At 33.2% G+C, this 23,183-nt stretch overlaps 1 protein-coding gene across 7 annotated transcripts in view; it reads left to right on the forward strand.

Annotated features, from left to right (window-relative positions):
• Positions 1–23,183, forward strand: part of CDC42BPA (CDC42 binding protein kinase alpha) — a 320,607-nt gene that overhangs the window by 276,831 nt on the left and 20,593 nt on the right. For all 7 annotated transcript variants that reach the window (XM_068541725.1, XM_068541720.1, XM_068541719.1 and 4 more), the window contains 10 exons: positions 3,585–3,668; positions 9,202–9,307; positions 11,580–11,716; positions 12,407–12,546; positions 13,828–13,909; positions 16,072–16,288; positions 17,168–17,230; positions 18,140–18,733; positions 20,440–20,537; positions 22,987–23,071. In XM_068541725.1, the coding sequence (XP_068397826.1) occupies positions 3,585–3,668; positions 9,202–9,307; positions 11,580–11,716; positions 12,407–12,546; positions 13,828–13,909; positions 16,072–16,288; positions 17,168–17,230; positions 18,140–18,733; positions 20,440–20,537; positions 22,987–23,071 (1,606 nt within the window). The remainder of the gene's footprint in view (positions 1–3,584; positions 3,669–9,201; positions 9,308–11,579; positions 11,717–12,406; positions 12,547–13,827; positions 13,910–16,071; positions 16,289–17,167; positions 17,231–18,139; positions 18,734–20,439; positions 20,538–22,986; positions 23,072–23,183) is intronic.

Raw genomic sequence — 23,183 nt, forward strand, 5'->3', positions numbered from 1 at the left:
TATATAGAACAGAGGACAGAGTTGTGTGAATTTTGGAATTATCAGATAAAAACTCTGTGGACACATGGCAGTGTCAGGTGCCATTCTCATATTTTAATTCTTCTAGTCAATCTAATAAGATATGACATAACTGTTACTTCATAAGTAGAGCTTAAAATTGCCACTGCTGGCAACTGAATAGTTTATTCTGTTAATCAGCAATAGGCATCCAACCTTTTAATATTTAAATCATGCCTTTTAATAGTGCAAAAACAGTGTTGTGTTTGCACCTTATGTAAGTAAATGGTTTTAAACAGCCAACTGGCCAACTTTCTCAACAAGTCAGAAGGATGTATTATTCCTCAGTTAATGCTATCCTGCCTCAGATGCAGTTCTGGTTATTTACTCAAGCTTTACAATTCTGACATGGCTCCCTTGTTTCCCATTTGGTCATCAGACAGAGCTGTGTCTAGTTTTCCAATAGAAGCAGATAGTCCCATTTTGAAAGCTGTCTGAAGTGAAGTTTGAGTTGTAGTCAGATTCTGACTTGGTTTTTTCCAACCCTGTGATAGACTACTTGGTTAAGTTGATGATACCCTCTGATTTTAGATTTTCATTGTTTTAATATTTTGAGTGTATGCATTTTTACTTTAATGTTAAAATATTTAAAGCATACAGAAAATAATATTATAAACACCCACATAACCACCATCCACAGATTTAACATATGTGAACATTTTGCCCCAAAATTTGTATTAAAAAGAAAGAAAATATTCCAGACAGTTGAAATAACCTTCCCTATACCATTCCGCCTCTCCTTTCCCAGACATATCTAAATACCCTGAAATTGGCATACTCCCTTTCTTCCTTACTTTTACATGTTTATTTCATTTGTATCCATAAACAATACATAATAGTGTTTGTTGTATATTTAAATTTTACACAAAGGTTATCTGCATCTTATACAGATACATGTCTACTTAGTTCATTCATTATAACTGTTGCATAATATTTCATTGTATGAATATACCACAACTATTTATCCATTCTCCTGTTGTTGGATATTTAGGTTGTTTCCAGTTTTTTGTTATTACAGTCGTTGCTGAAGTGAACATCCTAATAGCTATCTGCTTTTGCAAATGTGCAGAGTTTCTTTAGCATATATACCTAGAAGTGGAATTATTGGGTTGTGTGGAATATGCATTTTCAGCTTTAACTAGATCTTGTCAAATTATTTTCCACAGTGGTTGGACCCATTTTCACTCCCACCAGCAGTGTGTGTGTGAGTGAATTCCCTATTTCCCCGCATCCTTCCAACCCTTGGTACTGTCAGACATTAACTTTTGTCTATTTGATGGGTATAGAGTGGCATTTTTGTTTTAATTTGCATTTCTCTGATTTCAAGTGTTATTCAACATCTTTTTATATGTTTATTGACCATTGACGATTTGCCTGTTCATGTCTTTTTGTCTGTTGTTTTATTGAATTATTTTTCCACTTGTTTTGTAATTGTTCTTTATATATTCTGGATACTAATTCCTAGCTGGCTATATGCATTGCAAATATTTTCTTCCAGTCTGTGGCTTATCTTAAAATTTTATTTGTCGTATCTTTTTGTCTTGCAACAGTTTTTATTTTAAAGTAGTCATATTTGTCAGTCTTTTATGACTTCTGCTTTTTATGTCTTTTTAAAACAGTTCTTCTCTATGCAGCAGTTATAAAGATTTTCTTCCATATTTTCTTCTAAAAGTTTTTAAATTTTGCTTTTACATGTTTAGGACTTTAATCAAACTAAAATTTGTTGTTATGTATTATGAGAAATGGAGTTCTAATCTAATGTTTTTCTTGTTTGAACCACCAACTCTCCTATATTTCCCCCACTGATGTGTAAATCTATCTCTGCTTTATATAAATGGGTCTGTTTGGGGATTCTCTATTCTCTTTCATTGTTCTTTTTGTCTATTCCTGTACCAACATCACATTGTCTTAATTATTGTAGCCTTCAAATAATTCCTGATACCTGGTATGATCAGCCACTCCCACATACCTTGTTCTTCTTCCTTTACTTCTTGACCCTTTAGTTTTTACATATGATTTTTAGGTTCAGCTTGTAGGTTCCATGTAAAGCTTTTGATTGGATTTGAATTTATAGATTATCTGAGGAGAACTGATCTCTTTGTGATATTGGGCCTTTCCAACTATGAACATTATTTAGATGTGTTTTTATATCCTTCAATAAAGTTTCATTATTTTCTTCCCGAATGTACTCCAAATTGCTTGTTAGATTTGTTCCTAGGAACCTTAAATTTTTATTGCTACGGTGAATGGGATCTCTTTAAAATATGTTTTCTAAATTAGGCATTGCTGGTCTTTATGAATTGTGATGATCTTGGATTCAGCACCCCTACTTCACCCCTTTTAATTCTAAAAACTTCTCTTGGACTTTCTATGTAAATTCTAGTGACAATTTTGTTTCCTATGAATTGTTCTTTATTAACTTTCATAAAGGTTTTATATTCATCTCTTTTATTTCATATTTATTTTTTAATGTTAAATTATAAATTGGGTTTAATACTTTTTTCAAGCTATTTAAAAGTAAATTAAATTTAAATTAGAACTAAACTCACAGTTAAGTTGAAAACTCTGAGAAGCCCATCTAAATTCCATTTTAAGGCTATCATGTGTATAAAATATTTGGCTTTTGGAGGTTATATAGTAACAAAGGCAAAGAGGGACCATCCATTTTTCTCTTAATATTTTAGAATATTCTGTAACTTTACACAAAGCTAGCTTTTTCCTCTTGCTTGCTTGCTTGCTTAGCATCCTAAAAGGAAGGCATTCTTTGTGTATTTTTTTTACACTTTGCTAATAAGTGATGTCTCTTTTTTTCCACAATAACATCCAGTAAAATCACTGGTTCCTTTCATTCAAAGAAATATCTTACAGTAATATGCCATAAAATAAAGATATGGCAAGTAATTAAATTTCTGTCAGTTCTGAATTCCAGTAATATTAAATAATCTAACTCCCTTCTTAGAAATTACTTTCTTCACAAAAATCCTACTAATCAATCAATCCATCAATCAATCTCTGTATCTCACATGCGCTCTCTCGCTCTTTCTCTCTACACACATACACACAAATCCACAGAATTGTATTCCATATATGTAATATGCATTCGGTATATAGAAGTCAAAGGAGTTAAAAGAATCTTCTAAATATTTTGATTATAAATCTTGCTTAAAAACTCTTTCAGATACTTTATACAATTAATATGGCATTTTCAGTTGAACTTGAAAATTAATATCGTCATTTTTATGTAGGCTACATGCTATGACTTTCTTGTGTTCTTCTGTAGGTTCTCTTTTACAAGTTATTTATTTTTAAATTTCCAGACTGAAATAATTTTTATAAATTGAACAAATATTTTATTTGTAGATATTGCAGGCAGAAATTTAAATTATCAACACTAAGAATTTTAGCTTCATTGAGATAATTTTTCCTTATTGCTGTTTTGTTTGGCTGTATTTACTTTTATTTTTAGTGATGTTTGAAATATATGGAGTGTTTTATGACATTTATTTCCTCTTTTTCCCTGGATTCAGACTGTAGACTATACTCCACTTCCAGTTCACACACCAACCTTAAGGAAAAAGGGATGCCCTGGTTCAACTGGCTTTCCACCTAAGGTATTCAATCTAGTTATAAGCATTGTATGTTGTGAAAAAAAAAAAAGGAAAGAAAGAGAATGGATTTCTTCTGCTTTTTGTATGTGCCATGATTTTTACTATTAGGTTCCTCAAAATTATAAACATAAAAGCTGGGAAAGAGAATAAATTCTGTATGAATGGAAATAATCACCACTAAGAAAGGTAGGACAAACATGCAAAGTTTGTTTTGTTTTACTTCCATCTTCTTAACTTCAGTGTTTTGAAGTCTGTTACAGCAAGGAGTAGTGCTTGGAGTATGTACTGTAAGGAAGGCATTAAGTTGAGGCCACTTGTGGAAGAATCTAAAACTGAGCTTAATAAACCACTTAGAAAGAGAAATGTTTAGAGAAAAATTCAGATCATTTTTTTTTTCATTCCATTCAACATGACCATGTCCAAAGTATTGTATATGGTAGAACATGAAGATTTAGTTGCTTATCTCAAACTCCTACAAAGGAATTCTAGAAATTGGAACTCTCCATCCCCCGAACATAAACTTCGGGTAAACCCCAGAATGAGAGACAGATTGATGGATCTGAAAAACTAATAAAATATACCAAAGTATAACTGGTATAAAAGAAAGCAACAAACTGAATAATCTATGCTAGATAAAATTTTGAGGCTAGACAGAGCATGAATTTAAAATAAGCATAATAAATATGTTCAAAGAGGTAAGAAAGGAAGTAAGTTGGCAACATGGGTCAGGATAAGGTACTTATAAAGAAAAATAATTTCCAGGTGCTTGACATGAAAATATAACTGCTAAAATAAAGAACTCAAGTAACTGGCTTTAATAGCAGAATGAGCAAACTGGATGTAGCAGAAAAACAAGTTGTGAGATGGAAGATGAGGTGGAAAATATGAAAGTTAAGCTATAAGATGTTAATAGTGTCTATCTATATTGTAGGACTTTCAAAAGAAAAGAAAAAATAGAGAGATGGAAATACTTAAAGAAATAATGACCTAATATTTCCCAGAAATAAAGATGGAAATCCTCATACTGAAATACATTATTATGTGCTAAAAAGAGTAGGTAAGAAAACATTCATACTTGGACACATTATAGCAAAATTTAAGGATATCATAGATCAAGAGAATATTCTAAAAACTTTCAAAGAGAAAGCAGATTATCTAAACAAAAGTCAAATTGATATTGGTCTTCTCAACAGCAACGAGATACAAGAAGACAAGAAGTATGTTCAAAGTGTTGAAAAAAAAGAACTCTGAACCCTAAAATTCGTTCTGCTGATAGAAGTAAATAGCTAACAGGGTTAAAGGAAATTGCCCCTAGGAAGGACGACTTGGGGCAAAGGGGTACTTCTGTTTTTGTTATAAGGATTGTGATACTATTTACTCTTAAAACTATATACATGTATTAATTTGATTTTAAAAATTAAACATACATAGGAGAAAATGTAGAATTGCTTTGTGACTAGGTAATGAAAATAAGATCTCAAATCACAATCATAAGGTGAAAATATTGATGGACTTTACTACATTAAAATTAAAGATCTCTGTACATTGAAAACATTGTTAATAGGTGGTTAATAAGTGATGACAGACTAGTAGAGGATATTTGCAGTGTTTAACACCAGTAAGGGATTCATTTCTAGAACACAGTATATAAGAAACTCCTGTAACTGCATGTGAAAAAGATTAGAAATCCAGTTGAAAATCTGGCAAATAATATAAGTAATTCCCATAAAAGGAAATCCTAATGGTCAGCAAGCATGTGAAGAAATGTCCAACCTTACTTATAATTGGTGAAATTAAAAATTAAAATAATTTAATAATTTTAAAATTAATACTACTTTATACTCACCAGATTGTCAAAAATTAAGTAAGGTAGCATCAAGGATGTGAAGAAACACGCAGCTTCACACACAGCTAGTGGAATTTTAAACAGGCACAACCATTCTGGAGAACAACCTGGCTACTGGAGTAGACATACCACATAACCCAGCAATCTCATTCCTTCAGAAAAATTTTTATGCAGATCCATTAGGCAACATGACAGAGATGCTTACTGCTGCATATGGTAACAGGGAGTTGGAAATAGAAGAAAGATAGGTAAAATATGGTTGATGTGTAACAAAATCACATTTATATAAATTAGCAACACTCAAAAATATCTAATTCATAAGGCTGTGTACATATCCAAGGACCTGTGTAGATCACATTAGATTGGGTGACAGATTTCATGGGGAAGGATGGGGAGTAGATCATCAAGTATGAATTAAAAATAAAATAAGGCCAAATACAAGACCAATGTCAAGGATCTTAGTCCTTACGCTCTTTTCTAGGAGTTTTATGGACTCAGGTCCATGTTCAATCCTTACTCCATTTTGAGTTGATTTTTATGAGTGGTTTAAGATAGGGGTCCAGTTTAATAAATAAATAAATAAATAAATAAATAAATAAATAAATAAATAAAGTCAAACAAAATTTAGAGGGGCCTCCACGAAGCTCTGGTGATAATATTTCATGGACTGAATATTAACTCAATTTTGTACACCTGTTGTTCCTCCCCAAAAAATAAAATAAAATTTACTTCATGTTTTTTAAAAGATGAAGGATTGAATCTATAATTATCTCAAAGTAAAAGTGTTTAAAAGGGAAAAAGGTTATTTTAAAACAACTTTTAATAAAGGTTTGCTTGAGATAAAGACTCCTTTACTTGTCATTTATAGTGTAGAATCCTAATTATGTACAACTACTAATTTGTAAGTTTTCCAAAAGGGTTGGTTCTACTTTGTTCTCACATCTTTTATTAAAAGCATTTTACCTTCTCCACTGAGTAGCTTGAAGTCTGCAACACTAACAAAATTGGAATAGAAAAGAACCCTTCTTTCTCTCCACTTCTTTAAATTTCGAGGTTATAGTTAATTCTCATTTTACTGCAAATTATCACATAATCTAAAATTAATTTGAGTTCATGCTTTAGGTTTAATGCCTCTTTTACTAGACATTTTTTTCTCCTCCTCCAACTACCTTTTGTGGAAGTATTAGAAATCAGGTATTGACCAGGAGACAAGAAAGGGGATCTTAGAAAGATCCAGAAGCCAAGTGGTCTAGACCCTAGGACTGAATTCACCTATCTTTTTGTTACTATTCATCTTCCCCCACCCCACACCAGAAAGAAATAAAACCAAAAGCCTATTGTGTGTTGCCTAAAGTTTGATGCTCTCAGAATCATGTTATTTATGTTATATATTATACTGTTCTTAGTTGGGATTAGTAAAACATGGACCATTTAATCTTCAGTAGTGAATCACGCCCACCTCCTAGAATTTAACCAGCACCTGCCAGTTGGTCATTTAAAATCAATGCTTTGGTAAAACATTGTTTATCTTTCCTACTATTGCATACTTAGTTAAAATTATGACATCCTGAGCAGATCTCTGGGGAAAAAGTATATAATAAATATGTTTTATAAGCAATTTTTAGATATTGTGATGTAATACTATTAAATTTGTCATGGGCATGGTTATTTTATTACTGTCATTTCAGACATGTCTTCTTATCTTTTAGAAGAAGAAAAAAAGAACAGTTACTTACCTCAAGCCATTGACTAATTCTTTCATTGTAATAGAAGCCTTTAGAACCAATCAGTAACAAATTTTGCATTATTGCATTAATGTATTTTGAACAATTGAAAAAGTTAGCACTAGAAAATTTACTCTCATAGTTCCTGAAAGTTAAAAAAACTAAGAGTAAAAATTAGTATACAGGAGAAATGTTGAGCAAAATTTTATGTGATGTTAACAAATCAGGTATTTTTATCACAGGCATGGAGGCCTCTAGTCTTGACCTAACTGTGTCTTATGCAGTCTGGTGTTTTGGGGTTTTTTTTGGATCATATTTTTCAGTTACATGTTTTTAAATTATCAAACTCTGAAAGATGGCAGAATCAGATCCAGGCTTGAATTTTAACTCTACCAATAACTGTCTATTCATGACTAATTTATTTAATCTCTCTGAGTTTCAGTTTCTTCATCTATATAAAGAAATAATACCTATCTTCCCAGAGGCATTGTCTCCATTAAATGAGATGATTGAGAATTACTGGCACAATGTCTGCACCTTGGCTGTTGCTCAGTCCACATACAGCAATTATAGAGCCAGTAGAAAGATAGTCTGTCCCCTACTTAGAATAAAGTCAGTCCAGTGCTGCTTTGAAACTGACCAAAGGTCCTGAGGAACTTCTAGAATAGAATGGTTTGAGGTTGGACCAGAGCTCATGACTGCTCTAAATTTGAGAATCTCATTCCATTCCAGGACCCTAATATAAAAAGATGATCTACTTTTCTACGCTTGATTTTTTCTTTTTAATTTCTTTTGTGGTATGTAAATATATCCCAGTTGAGAAGAGGAAAATTTATTTTTAACTTAAATTTTAAAGCTTTGAATATTCTCTTTAGTTTTTTGTTAATATGGTAAACTTCAACTGAAATAATACTACTTTAAAACTGTTTTCCATCAGTATTCACACATTACCAGAATACAGGATAAAGTTTTTACTAGTTTAAATCAATCACACATATAAAAAAGAAATAATTAGCCAAATTTGTTTTCAGAATATGTTTTATAAATATGTTTATATTTATAACATACATATGTAAATATGTTTTGAATGCTTACTCTGTGCCAGCACTGTTCAAAAGGCTTTGTTTATATTAATGCTCATTTAACTACCCCATGAAGTAGATATTATTACTGATTCTATTTTATAGAATAAAGAAAGTGAGACACAGAGGAGTTAAGTAATTTGTTCCTAAGTTCACACAGCAGAGTGATAGAACAGTGGCTACAATTCATTTATTATTAAAACATGCTAAGAGTTCATTTGGAGAGGAAAGAAGTGTTCTAGAGAGCTGAAATCTACATTGGCGTACCACCATACAGATCAGCAAAGACTTGGAGAAGAACTTTAACTGCTGGGTTTTCAGTCTGTCTCTGGAATAATAAATGTGTATTTATATCTGCTCAAGTGTAATACTGCCTGCTTCCAAGGGAGGAAACATATTTGTTAAGCATTTTACTTGTTCGTGGTCCCAGAAAATCAAATACATGATTTTTAGTAGGGACAAGAATTTTAAATTACTGTTTGTTCTTCGTAAGAAGGTATAAAAGCATATTAAATTTCTTTATTTGTATAGGTATAAATACGCAAAATTTCACCTAATGCATTGCCAAAGAATTTACAAAAATCCTGAATTCAAAATTCATGAGCAAAAAAATGCTAGTTTATTTTATAACTTTTCAAACGGCATTCAAGAGCAATTGATTATCATTTAACTTCTTATATTATTTTTAGCATAATCCAGCTCAATATTGCCTAATAAAAATATTTAAAGAGCGTTAATTATAGAAAGATGTGGTGAGAAATGAAAAGAATTCATTCTACACCTAATTAGAAAACATTCTAGCAGCTGGTGTGGTTCACAGAGATTCATATTATGGAAATCCTTTAAATCAACAATGTGTATGTTTTTATCAATTTGTTTTGCAGCGCAAGACTCATCAGTTTTTTGTCAAATCTTTTACTACTCCTACCAAATGTCATCAGTGTACCTCCTTGATGGTGGGCTTGATAAGACAAGGCTGTTCCTGTGAAGGTAAGAATTAAATGGTAAGAAAATGGACTAATTTAGAGTCCTGACATTTACTCCCTGAATTGTAATCAAATAGCTTTATTCTCTTTAAAAAGTATATAAATGTTTATTTATTTAACTTAATCATTTGCTTTTCTTTGGATAATAAACTGAACCCCTTGCTAAAGTCTGTTGAATATTGGAAACTAGACAGATGGTCCCTAGAAACATTTTCCAGGGGAGCTATATTTAAATATGTTTCATTCATCTTTGTTTCATCATTCAGGAGAATTTGTGGTCCCCAAAACCCATTAACCTGTATGACAAAATATGTGAAAGTTATTCTTGAATCTATTCATTTAATTTTACTCTTGTTTAATTTATTAGAGAAATTATTATTAATAAGTAGACAATGAAGTATCTTTTCACAAATATTAAATGTCGGCTACTATGCCTCAAAAGATATTTTATTCCTAGTGTTAGTAGCAGAGGTTTTTCCCTACCATTCATTGATCCATCCATCACATGCTCGCAGAATGCCTGCTCTGTGCTTCTAGGCGCTGGGGATCAGTGTTCTAATGTTTGGCTAGTTCTCACAACCCAAGTGGAAGATCCTGATTGCATTATCTTAACTAGTCTCTTAGATGCATGGGTTTAGAGCAAAAGGAAATGGGCAGGCTTTAAAAGTAGAGATTTGAGAGTTATGAATGTGTGAAGTGATGAATATGAATGATGTTTTCCAGGAAACACATGTAGAGTAAAAAGAGAACAAGTATGAGGACAGAGCCTTGGGAAACATAGTTAAGGGGAGGTTAAAGATAAAGATAACAAAGTAATCTGAGAAGGAATAGCCTCTATCATTGACTAGGGAGGTGTGTCTGAACCCAACGGAGAGAATTTGCCTTGTCTCATTGTGAAACTTAGCCAGTACTTATAAATGTGATTTTTTAATCTGTTTATCAGAAAGAATCCTGGCAGCTACTTGGCTTTAGGTCCCTTGTCATTTTTTATGAACCAGAATCATTTGCAGTTCCATAGTAGGAATTTTTGAGATCTTCCCAATTCTCTTCCCTTCTAAGGGTCTCCTGCCATGAAATTGGGCCTTTTCTTCAGACTGACTCTTTGCAGCCTACCAGCCTACCCTATAAAGCTGTGGGGACACATTGGACTATGCTCAGGCTTTCATAAATGTTGTATAATGTGGTTATAACCTCCAAAGATTCCTGTCATTTTAATTCTTCTTGGTTGAAATTAGATCCAGTATAGGACAACTATCTTATTGTTTCCATTGCCCGTTCCCATGATGGTATCCCTTCAGTTCCTCTTTTATTCCTTCCCAGATATTCTCCAGGATCCCCCTGAGAGTAGGAATTGTCTAAATAGATATTCTTAGTCTGTAACCCCTCCCAACAAGCTTGTTTGTTTTAAATATTTTAACCTTTAATCCTCAACCAACCAAGTCTCAGTGGAAGAGAGTTTATTTTTATTTATCAGTTTGTCTTAGAATCTCAAGTTCATCATTTAAGTATCAAGAGGTATCATGGCAATACTCTTGGTAGTTACGTATGCAGGCTCTGAGCAAGACTGCCTGGGTTTGAATTCCAGCAATGCCACTTACGAGTTCTGTGACCCAGGGCCAGTCATATGTAAATGGGGATAATCTTACCTCTCTTAGATTATTACAGAAAAAATTAAAAACACTCAATAAAGTTAACTACTATTATTATCTTAGTAGTAATTTAAGTATATACAATAATATCAGTAACTCCTAAAATTTAAATTATACCTTCTTAATCATTGAACAATTTAAATTTCAAAAAGAGGGATTGGTAAAATTTGCCAGATATTGAAAAGATGTCAGGTAATTTAACATCCATCAGTGACTCTTGCAAGAGAGATTTCAGGTCAGATACCAAATTGCAGTGAGATGAAGAGTTAAAGAAAACTCCAGAAGCTACTCTTTTAAGAATTGAGTTTAAAACAGTTGTTTTATTTGCAAGGTTAGATTTTTTTTCCATCTAATTGCTTCTCATTTTGATCACTAGTGTTAACACAGAACAGTAATGTTACATATTACAGTAATAAGAAATTATTTACTATTTCTCATTGAAATTCTTATTGGTGAGCAAATGAATCAGCTCCCCAAGTGACAAAAATATTGTCAAGTTGTTTAAAGTAAAATCAGAGGCAAGCATTCATTTAACATGGCACTTCGCATGTAATGAGTGCTCAGTGAATTTTCTCTTTGTAAAAACGAATTTTTATTGAACACTGTTTCTTTTTTCCCCTCCAAAAGTGTGTGGATTTTCATGTCACATAACTTGTGTAAACAAAGCTCCAACTGCTTGTCCAGTTCCTCCTGAACAGACAAAAGGTCCCCTGGGTATAGATCCACAGAAAGGAATAGGAACAGCATATGAAGGGCATGTCAGGGTAAGTATGATTAGGTTGGGTTTAGATTAATCTTTTAAGGCTAATTAATGAATTAAAGAAAATCACCTTACAAACACAGTCCTTGACAGAAAATTAGGTGAATAAAATTCATCTAACAGTTTTACTTCATTCAGAGTAATGATCTGAAAACAAAAACCTAGCTTTTGCTCAGAATAAATTCCAAAATGTCTCAAAATTTTCTGTACTGTCCCTGTATTGTAATGAAGAGATGTTGCAATCTCCATAAAGGGGTCTTTGGCTCTTCATCTTGCTGGAGGGGTGGCATATGCTTATGAAGCATGAGATATTGTCAAGACATAATCTTATTTGTAATCTTGAATAATATTTAAAGTGTAAGCTGCTTTTCATCCTACTACCAAATTTGGCTTTTATGCTACTTAGAAATCCATGAATGTTATTTTAATGAATTACTGGAGAAAATTAAAATGGTACCATTAAGGTTTTTTTCAGAATATAATGTCAATCAGTGTTTGAAGAATGTGTTATCACACTTTCTCATGTTATTAATGATATATGTGTACCATCTGCTACTTTACCAAACACAGTGGCAGACTTACAACACGTGTAAACTGTCTTTAGGTTTTCATCATGCAGTTACATATGTAATTAAAGGGGCTCTGACTGACATTTCAGTTTAGGTTGTTTTGTCTGTTTGTTTGCATGTCTAAGATTCCTAAGCCAGCTGGAGTGAAGAAAGGATGGCAAAGAGCACTGGCTGTAGTTTGTGATTTCAAACTCTTTCTGTACGATATTGCTGAAGGAAAAGCCTCTCAGCCCAGTGTTGTAGTCAGTCAGGTGATTGACATGAGGTAAGTTTGCGAAGGTGAAAATATTTGTATCTTTGCAACACAGGAATGAAAAGCGTGTGATTTTTCTTGTAATTGCATTGCCATGTTTTTATTTAAATCTAATTTCATGTTAATTTTCTCATTTACTAATATTGCCATCGTAACATAATTAAGAATATGAAATAAGGTGTAGTTATAGAACAGGGTGATGTGTGTTGGGTCAGGGAGAAGAAGCTAATGTTTGAAACCAAAAGACCAGTTTAAAGGTTGCTGGGGTACTGGAGTCTCATGTGTGTAATGTTCATATCATCACCTAAAGTAAAGGCTTAGGTATGATTCCAATGTGAGGAAAGGAAATAAAAATCTCAAAATCGGACAGGCTCTTGGAATATAAAATAAATCGGTGAACGTTTAAGTAAGTATATCTCTTGAATGTTTCTAGTTTCATTTTTCAGACTCTTCCCCTGCCCCTTGGGGTGCTCTGCTTACCCTCTTCTCGTGACTCTCTTAACGCTCTCCCTCAGTGATCTTATTGACTGCCATAGCTTCAGCCATCACCTCTGTGTTGACGACTCCCGGACATATGTCTCCAGTCCAGGTCTTTCTCCAGTGCTCAAAACTAGAATTTCTAGCTCTGGCTCATGTTGGCATTTCATACCAGCATTTCAAACACATTATCTTCCCCACAAATATAGAATGTAAAGGAACAGATGCAAGAAATACTAGAATATCAGCAAGGAAAATTTGACAGAACCTCCTAAGGGACCAATTACAGAAAGATAGGGAGAAGAATCAAAGATAAGACTAAGATGTCAAGTCTTCAAGACCAAGAGAATGATGGTACCAATAACCAAATTAAGGAGGTCACAAGGAATAAATTATTGTGGAGAAAATCTGTCTTAGGTGTTGAAGGAACAGTAAAATGTCAGATGAGCTGTGTTGAAGGCACTTGAGATGTATTATGAGAGGAAAGAGGGTTCAGTCTGCTGGAGACCCTGGAGACCTACCAGGGTTCGAATCCATGTGTACTTACTGGCCTTTTGACTCCAAGTAAGCCAGAAATGATTTCTAACTCTTGTATAATGTGGCACTGTTAAATTACATTTGATAAATTACTTTTGGCACTATCAATTACAAAGGGAGAAAATTCAAAAATTTTAAAAATTTAATTTGGATGTTTTGTGCAATTAAATTTTAAGGATTGCTTCATATGTGTTATTTGGATACATGCCTAAAACCACACACACATACCCACATACCCTGACTTTTACTGTTTCCATTGACTTTTAACTTTTCCTTCAGGGATGAAGAATTTTCTGTGAGTTCAGTCTTGGCTTCTGATGTTATTCATGCAAGTCGAAAAGACATACCCTGTATATTTAGAGTAAGTATGTGTGCTGTAATTTGATCACTGAATTATTCGCTTTTCATGAGTATACGTTTTGCCTTTCTATATAGATCACAAACTTATTTGGAATAGAACCAAATCTTATAGACAATTTGTGCTAAGTAAATATTTAATTAGTAAAAGGCCAATAGAAAGCATGAATAGGGCTTCCCTGGTGGCGCAGCAGTTAAGAATCCTCCTGCCAATGCAGGGGACACGGGTTCGAGCCCTGGTCCGGGAAGATCCTACATGCCACGTAGCAACAAAGCCTGTGTGCCACAACTACTGAGCCTGCACTCTAGAGCCCGTGAGCCACAACTACTGAGCCCATGTGCCACAACTACTGAAGTCCGCGCGCCTAGAGCCTGTGCTCCACAACAAGAGAAGCCACCGCAATGAGAAGCCTGTGCACCGCAATGAAGTGTAACCCCGGCTCACTGCAACTAGAGAAAGCCTGCGCGAAGCAATGAAGACCCAACGCAGCCAAAAATAAAATAAATTTTAAAAAAAAGAAAGAAAGCATGAATATATGGCTTCTAAAACAGATTTCCTCTTGGATAATATTTTTGAGTCACAATTCAATTTTCAGATAGGCACTACAACATGAAAAAATGAATAAGCATGAGATTTCTCAATTTTTTAAAAAATAGACGTTTCTTTAAGATCTCATTTAAAAAGTTAGTATGTTTCAGTTCTATTGCTTTGTAATAACCACTCCAAAACTTAGTGGCTTAAGCCAACGGTGATTTATTTTTCACCATTCTGTGGGTCAGTTCTTCAGGTATACAGTTCTGGTGTCAACTGGGGTCTCTCATGTGACTGCATTCAGCTCATTTGGAGCAGGAATATCCAAAATGACCTTACTGTCACTTCTGGGGCCTTGGTGCTGGCTGTTCGCCTTGGTACTTGGCTGTTCACTGGGCCACCTCAGTTCACTGTATGAACTCTCTCCACGTGGTCTCTAATCATCCACTAGTCTGGCTGAGCTCTCCGTGACCGACTTCCAAGAGAGCAGAGGAAGCTGCCAGGCCTTTTAAGGACTAGGCTCAAAACAGGCATAATAACCCCTCTCCATCCTGTTGGCCAAAGCAAGTCATGAGGTCAGCCCGGATTTAAGAGAAGGGGAAATAGACTGCATTTCTTGATAAGAAGAGTGGGATTCCATAGAAGAATTGTTGGTAGCCATCTTTGGAGGCTGTCTAATACAGGGCCATCTCGAATTGGTGAATTAAGGTGATAGAGGTTAATAAAAAGGACTGTTGCCTTAATGGTATGCCTATATGCTTTGTATTTGTCTATGAATCTTGTATATGAGGAAGGTCAGACAAAGACCATACTTAGTCTTCCAGTTCCTAGACCAACAACTATTCTCTCACCAGTACCAAGGGAGCCTACAGAGGCCCATTTATCTTAACTGATTCTAATTGTGGGATTTTATTGTCACTGCTGCTTAAATTACTTTTAATAAAGGATCCATATATACATAATTTAATTCTATTCTGATTATAGTGTCATTGTATAATTATAAACCTTCATTTAAATACTAGCTCAAGTGATCTGGTCTTCCCTGAGATGAGTTATTGTTATGAAGTAACAGAGAATCTTAAGTACTTCTGAGTATTTTTGACTTTTTTAAAACAAGTTGAAAATCAGTATAGTGTAGTGCTTACAAGCGTGGACACAGGATTCCAGTCTAGTTGTGTGTCCTTGGAGAAATTAATTTCTCTGCATCACAGTTTTTTTCATATATAAAATCAATATAATAATAATACCTACCTTGTAAAGATGTTGATAGAGTTAAATGAGTTAATACTTACAAAGTGCTTTGATCAGTGCCCAGTGCCCAGTAATTACTCAATAAATGTCAATTGCTGTTGTTATATGACTGTGTGTAATGGATTTTTTAGGGATAGTATGCTGGCACTTTGCAGCAAAGAAAATACAAATGACACTAACATTTAGAACGGTATCTACTATCTTTGTCATGAATTCTAATGCTAAAACTATTCTTCTGATTATGAATAGCTAAACTCTGTTAAAGGTATCACTTAATGAATGCTCATTTTGTTGGCTAGTGCTAAGCAAACTAGCGTCTGTATAAAACTGGCTTAAAAGATATCTGTTTGCTGATATCATGAATTTTGATTAAATTGTTCTAGGTCACAGCTTCCCAGCTCTCAGCGTCTAATAACAAATGTTCAATCCTGATGCTAGCAGATAGTGAGAATGAGAAGAGTAAATGGGTGGGAGTGCTGAGTGAATTGCACAAGATTTTGAAGAAAAACAAATTCAGAGACCGCTCAGTGTATGTTCCCAAAGAGGCTTATGACAGCACTCTTCCCCTCATTAAAACGACCCAGGCAGCTGCAATCATAGGTATGAATTCATAACATTTATCTTGTTATAATTGTTTACTAATATACCTTGTCAGCAGGGACTGGTTTTCATCTAGGAATCCCGGTGTCTAACATGGTATTTGTTATATCACAGATGCTCAGTAAATGTTTATTGAATGAATGAGACCATATTAGAACTTTATTTTTCAGTAAACAAGAGTAAATATACTTTTCAAATGTGTTTTCTTCTGAAAAAGCAACAATGCTAAAGATTAACCTATTAACGAATCGATTTTCAACTTGTGTGACTTAGAAAAAGTTGTTTAAAACATAAGCTGTTTCATAAAGCGTAAGTTTCCTATGTAAAATGTAGGTACTAATTACCTTGCAGAGGTTACTGTGAAGTTTAAATAAGATGGAATGTGTAACACAGAGTGCTCCATATATAATATGCCCTCAAAAATGGCAGCTTTTCTGTCTGGAGGTTTAAATTTTCACCATATTCTTACGTACACTGCCCACTCTTTTGTTACTTTCTAGTAAATAATGAAAAGTTTGATGAGTAGGGTTCAAATGCCTTTCACAATTTTTCCCTCCCCAAACAAGAAATGGAACTGGACACAGGGTGCTAACAAACTAGGGGGTTTTTTCTTTCATCTTTTATTGAATAAACATTTATATCTTTTTATAAGCATTGATATAAATTATTTTCTAATGATTGTTCTATTAAAAAAAGACACGAGGTAATATTTACCACAGTAATCCGAAAGGAAACTTAATAGTGCAAATTGTTATTGCTATTTTTTAATTACTTATTTATTTGGTTTTTTGTACCAAATTTCTTTTGTTATCTGTTTTATTCTATGAATTTACATAGTTTCTACCTAATAAAAATACTTCATATTTATGTCTTATATAGATCATGAAAGAATAGCTTTGGGGAATGAAGAAGGGTTATTCGTTGTGCATGTCACCAAAGATGGTAAGAGAAAATTATTTTGGAGAAAATATTATTGATAGAGTATTCTAACCTACAGATTCTGAATTCTAAAAAGAGCAGGATTTGCTCTTATTTATTCTATAATTGAAATTTTCCAGGCCTAATTGGATACGTTTGTAAGTCAAAAGATAATTTTTTAATTTTTATAATCCATCTGAGTTCTAAAACTTCCATGTGTATTATCTTTCTTGTGTCATTTTATTTACAGTTCTGCTGTATGAACTCAGATTGCATTTCTAAAGATGGTACATGAAAGAAAAATGCAACTTGATTTTTTTCATAGTTCTAACAGTACTAGAAGCGGTAACAGTCATTAAAATGTGTTTGTTGTTGGGGTCTTTTATCGCACAGTTTAACACAACAGATTTCTTTTTAGGGAGAGATTAAATACTGGGTGAAATAAAAAGGAACCCATTTAACTTAGCATTCTTGAATACAGTGTTCTAAGTTCTGTCTTTATATCAAGTTAGATCATGGGAAAACAATGCATTTAAACTTCATTAATTTGTTACCCAAAGAAATACCTTTAGTGAAACATGAGTTACTCAGTTTTTAAAAATAGTAACCCCATGGTAAACTTCCCTAGAATTTGGTGAGAGTAAAGAGGTTTTTCTTAAAGATCTGGCATGCTTTATCACATAGGAACTCTTTGCCATGGCTGCCAGAAATCTCAGTGCTAAATTTAATACCTTACTATAGATAGGTTAAATTATCTTATAATGGGTGTAATTATCTTCACCTTTCTCCATATGATTTCTGATCTCTCATTTTTTCTGTGTGTGTATCTCTGTCTTTATTATAAGTTGACATATTCTTTTGAGTATAATTGGGATATAATTAATAGGTAAACAAAACATTTTGCAGTTGATTCATTATTGTTTCTTTGCATAGAAATTATTAGAGTTGGTGACAATAAGAAGATTCATCAGATTGAACTCATTCCAAATGATCAACTTGTTGCTGTGATCTCAGGACGAAATCGTCATGTACGACTTTTTCCTATGTCAGCTTTGGATGGGCGAGAGACTGATTTTTATAAATTGGCAGAAACTAAAGGGTGTCAAACCATAACTTCTGGAAAAGTACGTCATGGAGCTCTTACATGCCTGTGTGTGGCTATGAAAAGGCAGGTCCTCTGTTATGAACTATTTCAGAGCAAGACCCGTCACAGAAAATTTAAGGAAATTCAAGTCCCATATAATGTCCAGTGGATGGCAATCTTCAGTGAACAACTCTGTGTGGGATTCCAGTCTGGATTTCTAAGATACCCCCTGAATGGAGAAGGAAGTCCATACAGTATGCTCCATTCAAATGACCATACACTCTCATTTATTGCACATCAACCAATGGATGCCATCTGTGCAGTTGAAATCTCCAGTAAAGAATATCTGCTGTGTTTTAACAGCATTGGGATATATACTGACTCTCAGGGCCGAAGATCTAGACAACAGGAATTGATGTGGCCAGCAAATCCTTCCTCTTGTTGTAAGATTCTCTTACTTTTCGCTGTCTTATCTTGCTGTTTCTTTCTTTTTCCTGCTACTTCATCTTCTTTATGTATTCATTGTTAATAACAGGTTGTTTTTTAAGTCATCTTTGAGGTTTTTCCTAAGCATCAAGTATGTTTTATGTAAAGTAACTAACCATATGTAGTTAAGACCTAGGCCAACAGGGTCAACATTAACAGGAACATAATTAAAGCTAATCTTCCTATGCAATATTTTACTTAGATAGATTTTTAACACATATTATTGTATTTTGAAATAACCCTAAGGAGGTATCTTCATGGTCCCCCCAAATATAGTGCTAGTGAGCACTAATAGCTCATAGGACTTATTCTAGAGAAGTGGTTACCTAGTGAATTATTTAATCAGTTATGTGAAGGTATAACGTAGCATTTGAAAAGTGTTATTCACTTTTACGTTTTTATCTAGGTAGGTAGATACTTTCAAGAAACATTAAGATATTAATAAATTATTGAATACTTATTATGTGTCATTTTACTGTAAGAGATATAACATTGAGCAAAATAGACAGCCTTACCCTCACAGAGCATGAATGCAGTAGAATGGATTCCTGACAAAACAAGTTGCAGTAGAATATAAGTGCTCTGATAGCAGAAGTACAGAGTTCCGTAGAGGCATGTAGGAGGAATATCTAATCCAACACATTTTGTTTTTAGTGGAAGATACTTTGAGCATGTTTAAATGCCGAAGGGGAATAGTCACTAGGGAGCCAGGGAAAGGTTGATGACTATATGATAAATACAGGAAATAGAGTAAGATCCCCAAGAGGCCAAAAAGGATGGAAGTCAGAATATAGGGGAAAGGATTTGGAACAGGAGGAGTAAAACCTCTTCCACTGCAACAAGATAGGAGGAATGGTGGGTATGAGTATAGTCAAGTTTAAAAGTTCAATATAAGAAAGTTTAGGAGAGCCATATATACTTATTACAGAAAAATTAGAAAATCTAGATACAAAGAACAAAAGAAAAATACTTCTACCTACCCAGACTTAACTATTCTTGATGTTTTGTTTCTTCTGAAATTTATACTCTTATCTATGACATCATATTTAGAATGAATACTAGTCAGAAAATAATTCAAAGTATTATGTGAATTGTACAGTGTTAATTGGAATTAGAATAAGAATTAGAATATCTGGCTTTTATGAATAGCTCTGCCAAAAATTTAATTCATGACCTTAGCTTAGGTAAATCATTTAATCTTTCTTTGCTTGTGTCACCATTTATTGATGTTCATTCTTTCAGTAAGTATATATTGAGCATCTCCTGTGCCAGATGCTTTATCATACTTTCATAAATGTGACCATAACTCTTACCTGAAGATTTCTCTACTTCGTAAGTTGTTTCACTGTCAAGAGCTTAACTACTTTAGGAATCAGTTATTTAAAGTGTAATGAAATTCCTTTATAGAACTAGTATGGGGCAAGGGAATAATATACCCTTGGTGTTAACAGGCTCCTTCTGTGTTATAATGGCCTTAAAACCTCTTCATTTATGATTTATGGGTTTTTTAACTTCAAAAATGTATTGATGTGGCTACTATATGCTAACAATAGGATTTTGGTGGGATTCCACTCTACAGTTCTTTAGCATAGATCTTTCAAAATGTTTTGGGTTTAGCAGTTAAAAGTAACCAGCCAGCTGTTCTCTCCTTCCCATCTCCCAGGTTACAATGCACCGTATCTCTCAGTGTATAGTGAAAATGCAGTTGATATCTTTGATGTGAACTCCATGGAATGGATTCAGACTCTCCCACTCAAAAAGGTAATTTAACATTAAAAAATGGGCTAAGTGAACAAATGATTATAAGTGAAACACTAATATGACTATTTAGCTATTTTTCACTAGTTTAGCATTTTCTGTCACATGTAATAACATAATTGGTAATCTGGGACTTAGCTCTAAGAGTAGAAAAAAAAGAAAAATCAAGCTGGTTAATTTTACAGGTAGCTCAGCACCATATTATTTTTATTACATTTTGTTTCACTATATAACGTACGATTATTATAATAATGAACAACTAGAATATATTCTGCAACTTAAAAGGTCAGTGTTATCTGCCACTTTAGTTTAAGGAGCTCTGAAGAAGTATATTATTTGTAATTTTACTGTTTTTCACATAATGGTATGCAATTTTAATCCTGTAAGGACAAATTTCATGGGCTAGAAAAGTGATTAAAATTAGAATCAATGCTCTGTATAAGCATCTCATGATTAAAAAATAAGGGTTTCACACATTCCTAATAAAATATAATATTTTCCTTTAACATTTCCCTATGATAACATAAAGAGAATTTTTACCAGTATAGAATGGCTGTTTTGCAAAAATGAAGAATAATAGTTTCATGTAAGTATATGCAGCGTGTGTCATTAGTTGCAGGGCAGGGTTTAGAGGAATAGGTAAAAGAAAGTAACCAAGATCTTATTTCAAAATCTGACCCAATTTTAAACCATAACAGCAGTGGGAAAAGCTCTTGTAAATACTGCCACATTTTATAAAACAGCTAAATATGGTCCTCGAGTTTATAAATTCGGGCTGGTTACAATTAGTTTTCCCTTTTATGTTTATCATGTGAATTTTGAAGTATATATAAAAGAATATATGATCTTTATGAAGCATAATAATAAACTGATCACTTATGAACTCACCTCCTAACTTAAGAGCCAGAACATTACCAATTTTACTGAATCTACTTGTGTATTTTTCCCTTATCCTGATTATTGTGTTTATCATTCCCTTGCTTTTCTTAAAATACAAAATTTTTTGTATATTTAAATATTTCTAAACAATATATTGTTCAGTTTTGCTTGTGTTTGAGATAATAAAATTTTATGTTGTATATCATCTTCTGCCTTGCTATCTTCATGTATTTACTGTTTCTAAGATTCATCCATGTTACATGTACTATATATATATATGTACACACACATATATATACTTCATTGCTTTTCACTACTGTAAAATATTCTGTTGGGTGAATAGATCACAATTTATTTGTCTGATTAGCAGACATGTGAATTATTTCCCAGCTTTCTGCTATTATGAATGTTGCTGTAGAAGTCATATATGTCTTCAGGTGCATATGTGTAGGAGTTTCTTTTAAGTCATATGGCTAGGAACGAAATTGATGGGACATGGAGAATGCATGTGTTCAACTTTACAAGATAGTGTCAAATTATTTTCCAAAGTAATTGTACCAGTTGACACTCCCATCATCAGTATATAAGAGTTCTTAATGACCCATACCGTTGTCAGAATTCATAGTTTTATAACCATTTATTTATGGTTATAAAGTGATATCTCATTGAAGTGTTCATTTGCATGTCCCCAATTAACAGTGTTGCTGATAATCTTTCGTATGTTTATTCATCGTTCATATTTCCTCTTCTGTGAAATACCTGGTCATGTTTTTTGCTCATTTTCCTGTTTGGTTGGTCATCTTTTGATTTATTGAAATTATTCATATATTGTAGATACTGGTTTAGTGATGGGTGTGGTGAATCTTTTCCCTGTTTGTGACCTGTTAATTTTTATAGTGTATTTTGTGAACATTTGTTGTTATTGCTTGAAAATTCATTGTTATAAATTGTAATGTAATATCATTCTTATCCTTTTTACGTTTATCCTTCTTTTCTTAAGAAGCTCTTTCCTACCTCAAGGTCATAAAGATAGGATCTTTATTTTCTTTCAAAAGTTTGAAAGTTTTGCCTACTGTGTTTATGTCTCTATTCCATTTAGAATTGATTTTTTGTGTATGGTGTGAAGTAGGGATTCAGTTTCATTTGTTCCATATAGATACCCAGTTGCTCCATCACCATTTGTTGACAGTCTCTCCTTTCCCCAGTGATGTACAATTTCATCTCTGTCATGTGTGTACGTTTAGTTCAAATAAGATTCATAAGGTATCTGTATGAATATCTTAGTATCATCGTCTGGTACTAATGGCTTTAAAAAGTCAAATTTAAGGTTTAAATGTATTTCTGCTTTTCTTTTTTTGCCCAGAATATTCTTCCTTTAAATGTTATCATTATAACTGTGTTTGTTCAAGTTAGATAATTTTATACCTTTCTAGTCAGAATTGTTGATTTCCTTCCTGAAGAGGAAGGATAAATTAAAGGTCTTAATAGTGTGTGCTTTATAAATATCTCAAAAGTTTTATGATTTAATTTTTGAATTTTGTTAAAATACTAATTTTATTTTTTATTATTTTAGGTTCGACACTTAAACAGTGAAGGATCATTAAATCTTTTAGGGTTGGAGACGATTAGATTAATATATTTCAAAAATAAGATGGCAGGTAAGAAAATACACATTAGTAGGAGAGCTTCATAGAAGTATTCTCGCTAATCTGACTGCTGAAGATAATAAGTGGCTCTGCCACTTAAACTCAGGTGTATCTTACTCCAAAG

This window comes from Eschrichtius robustus, chromosome 3, assembly GCF_028021215.1.
Source record: "Eschrichtius robustus isolate mEscRob2 chromosome 3, mEscRob2.pri, whole genome shotgun sequence".
Classification (NCBI taxonomy): Eukaryota; Metazoa; Chordata; class Mammalia; order Artiodactyla; family Eschrichtiidae; genus Eschrichtius; species Eschrichtius robustus.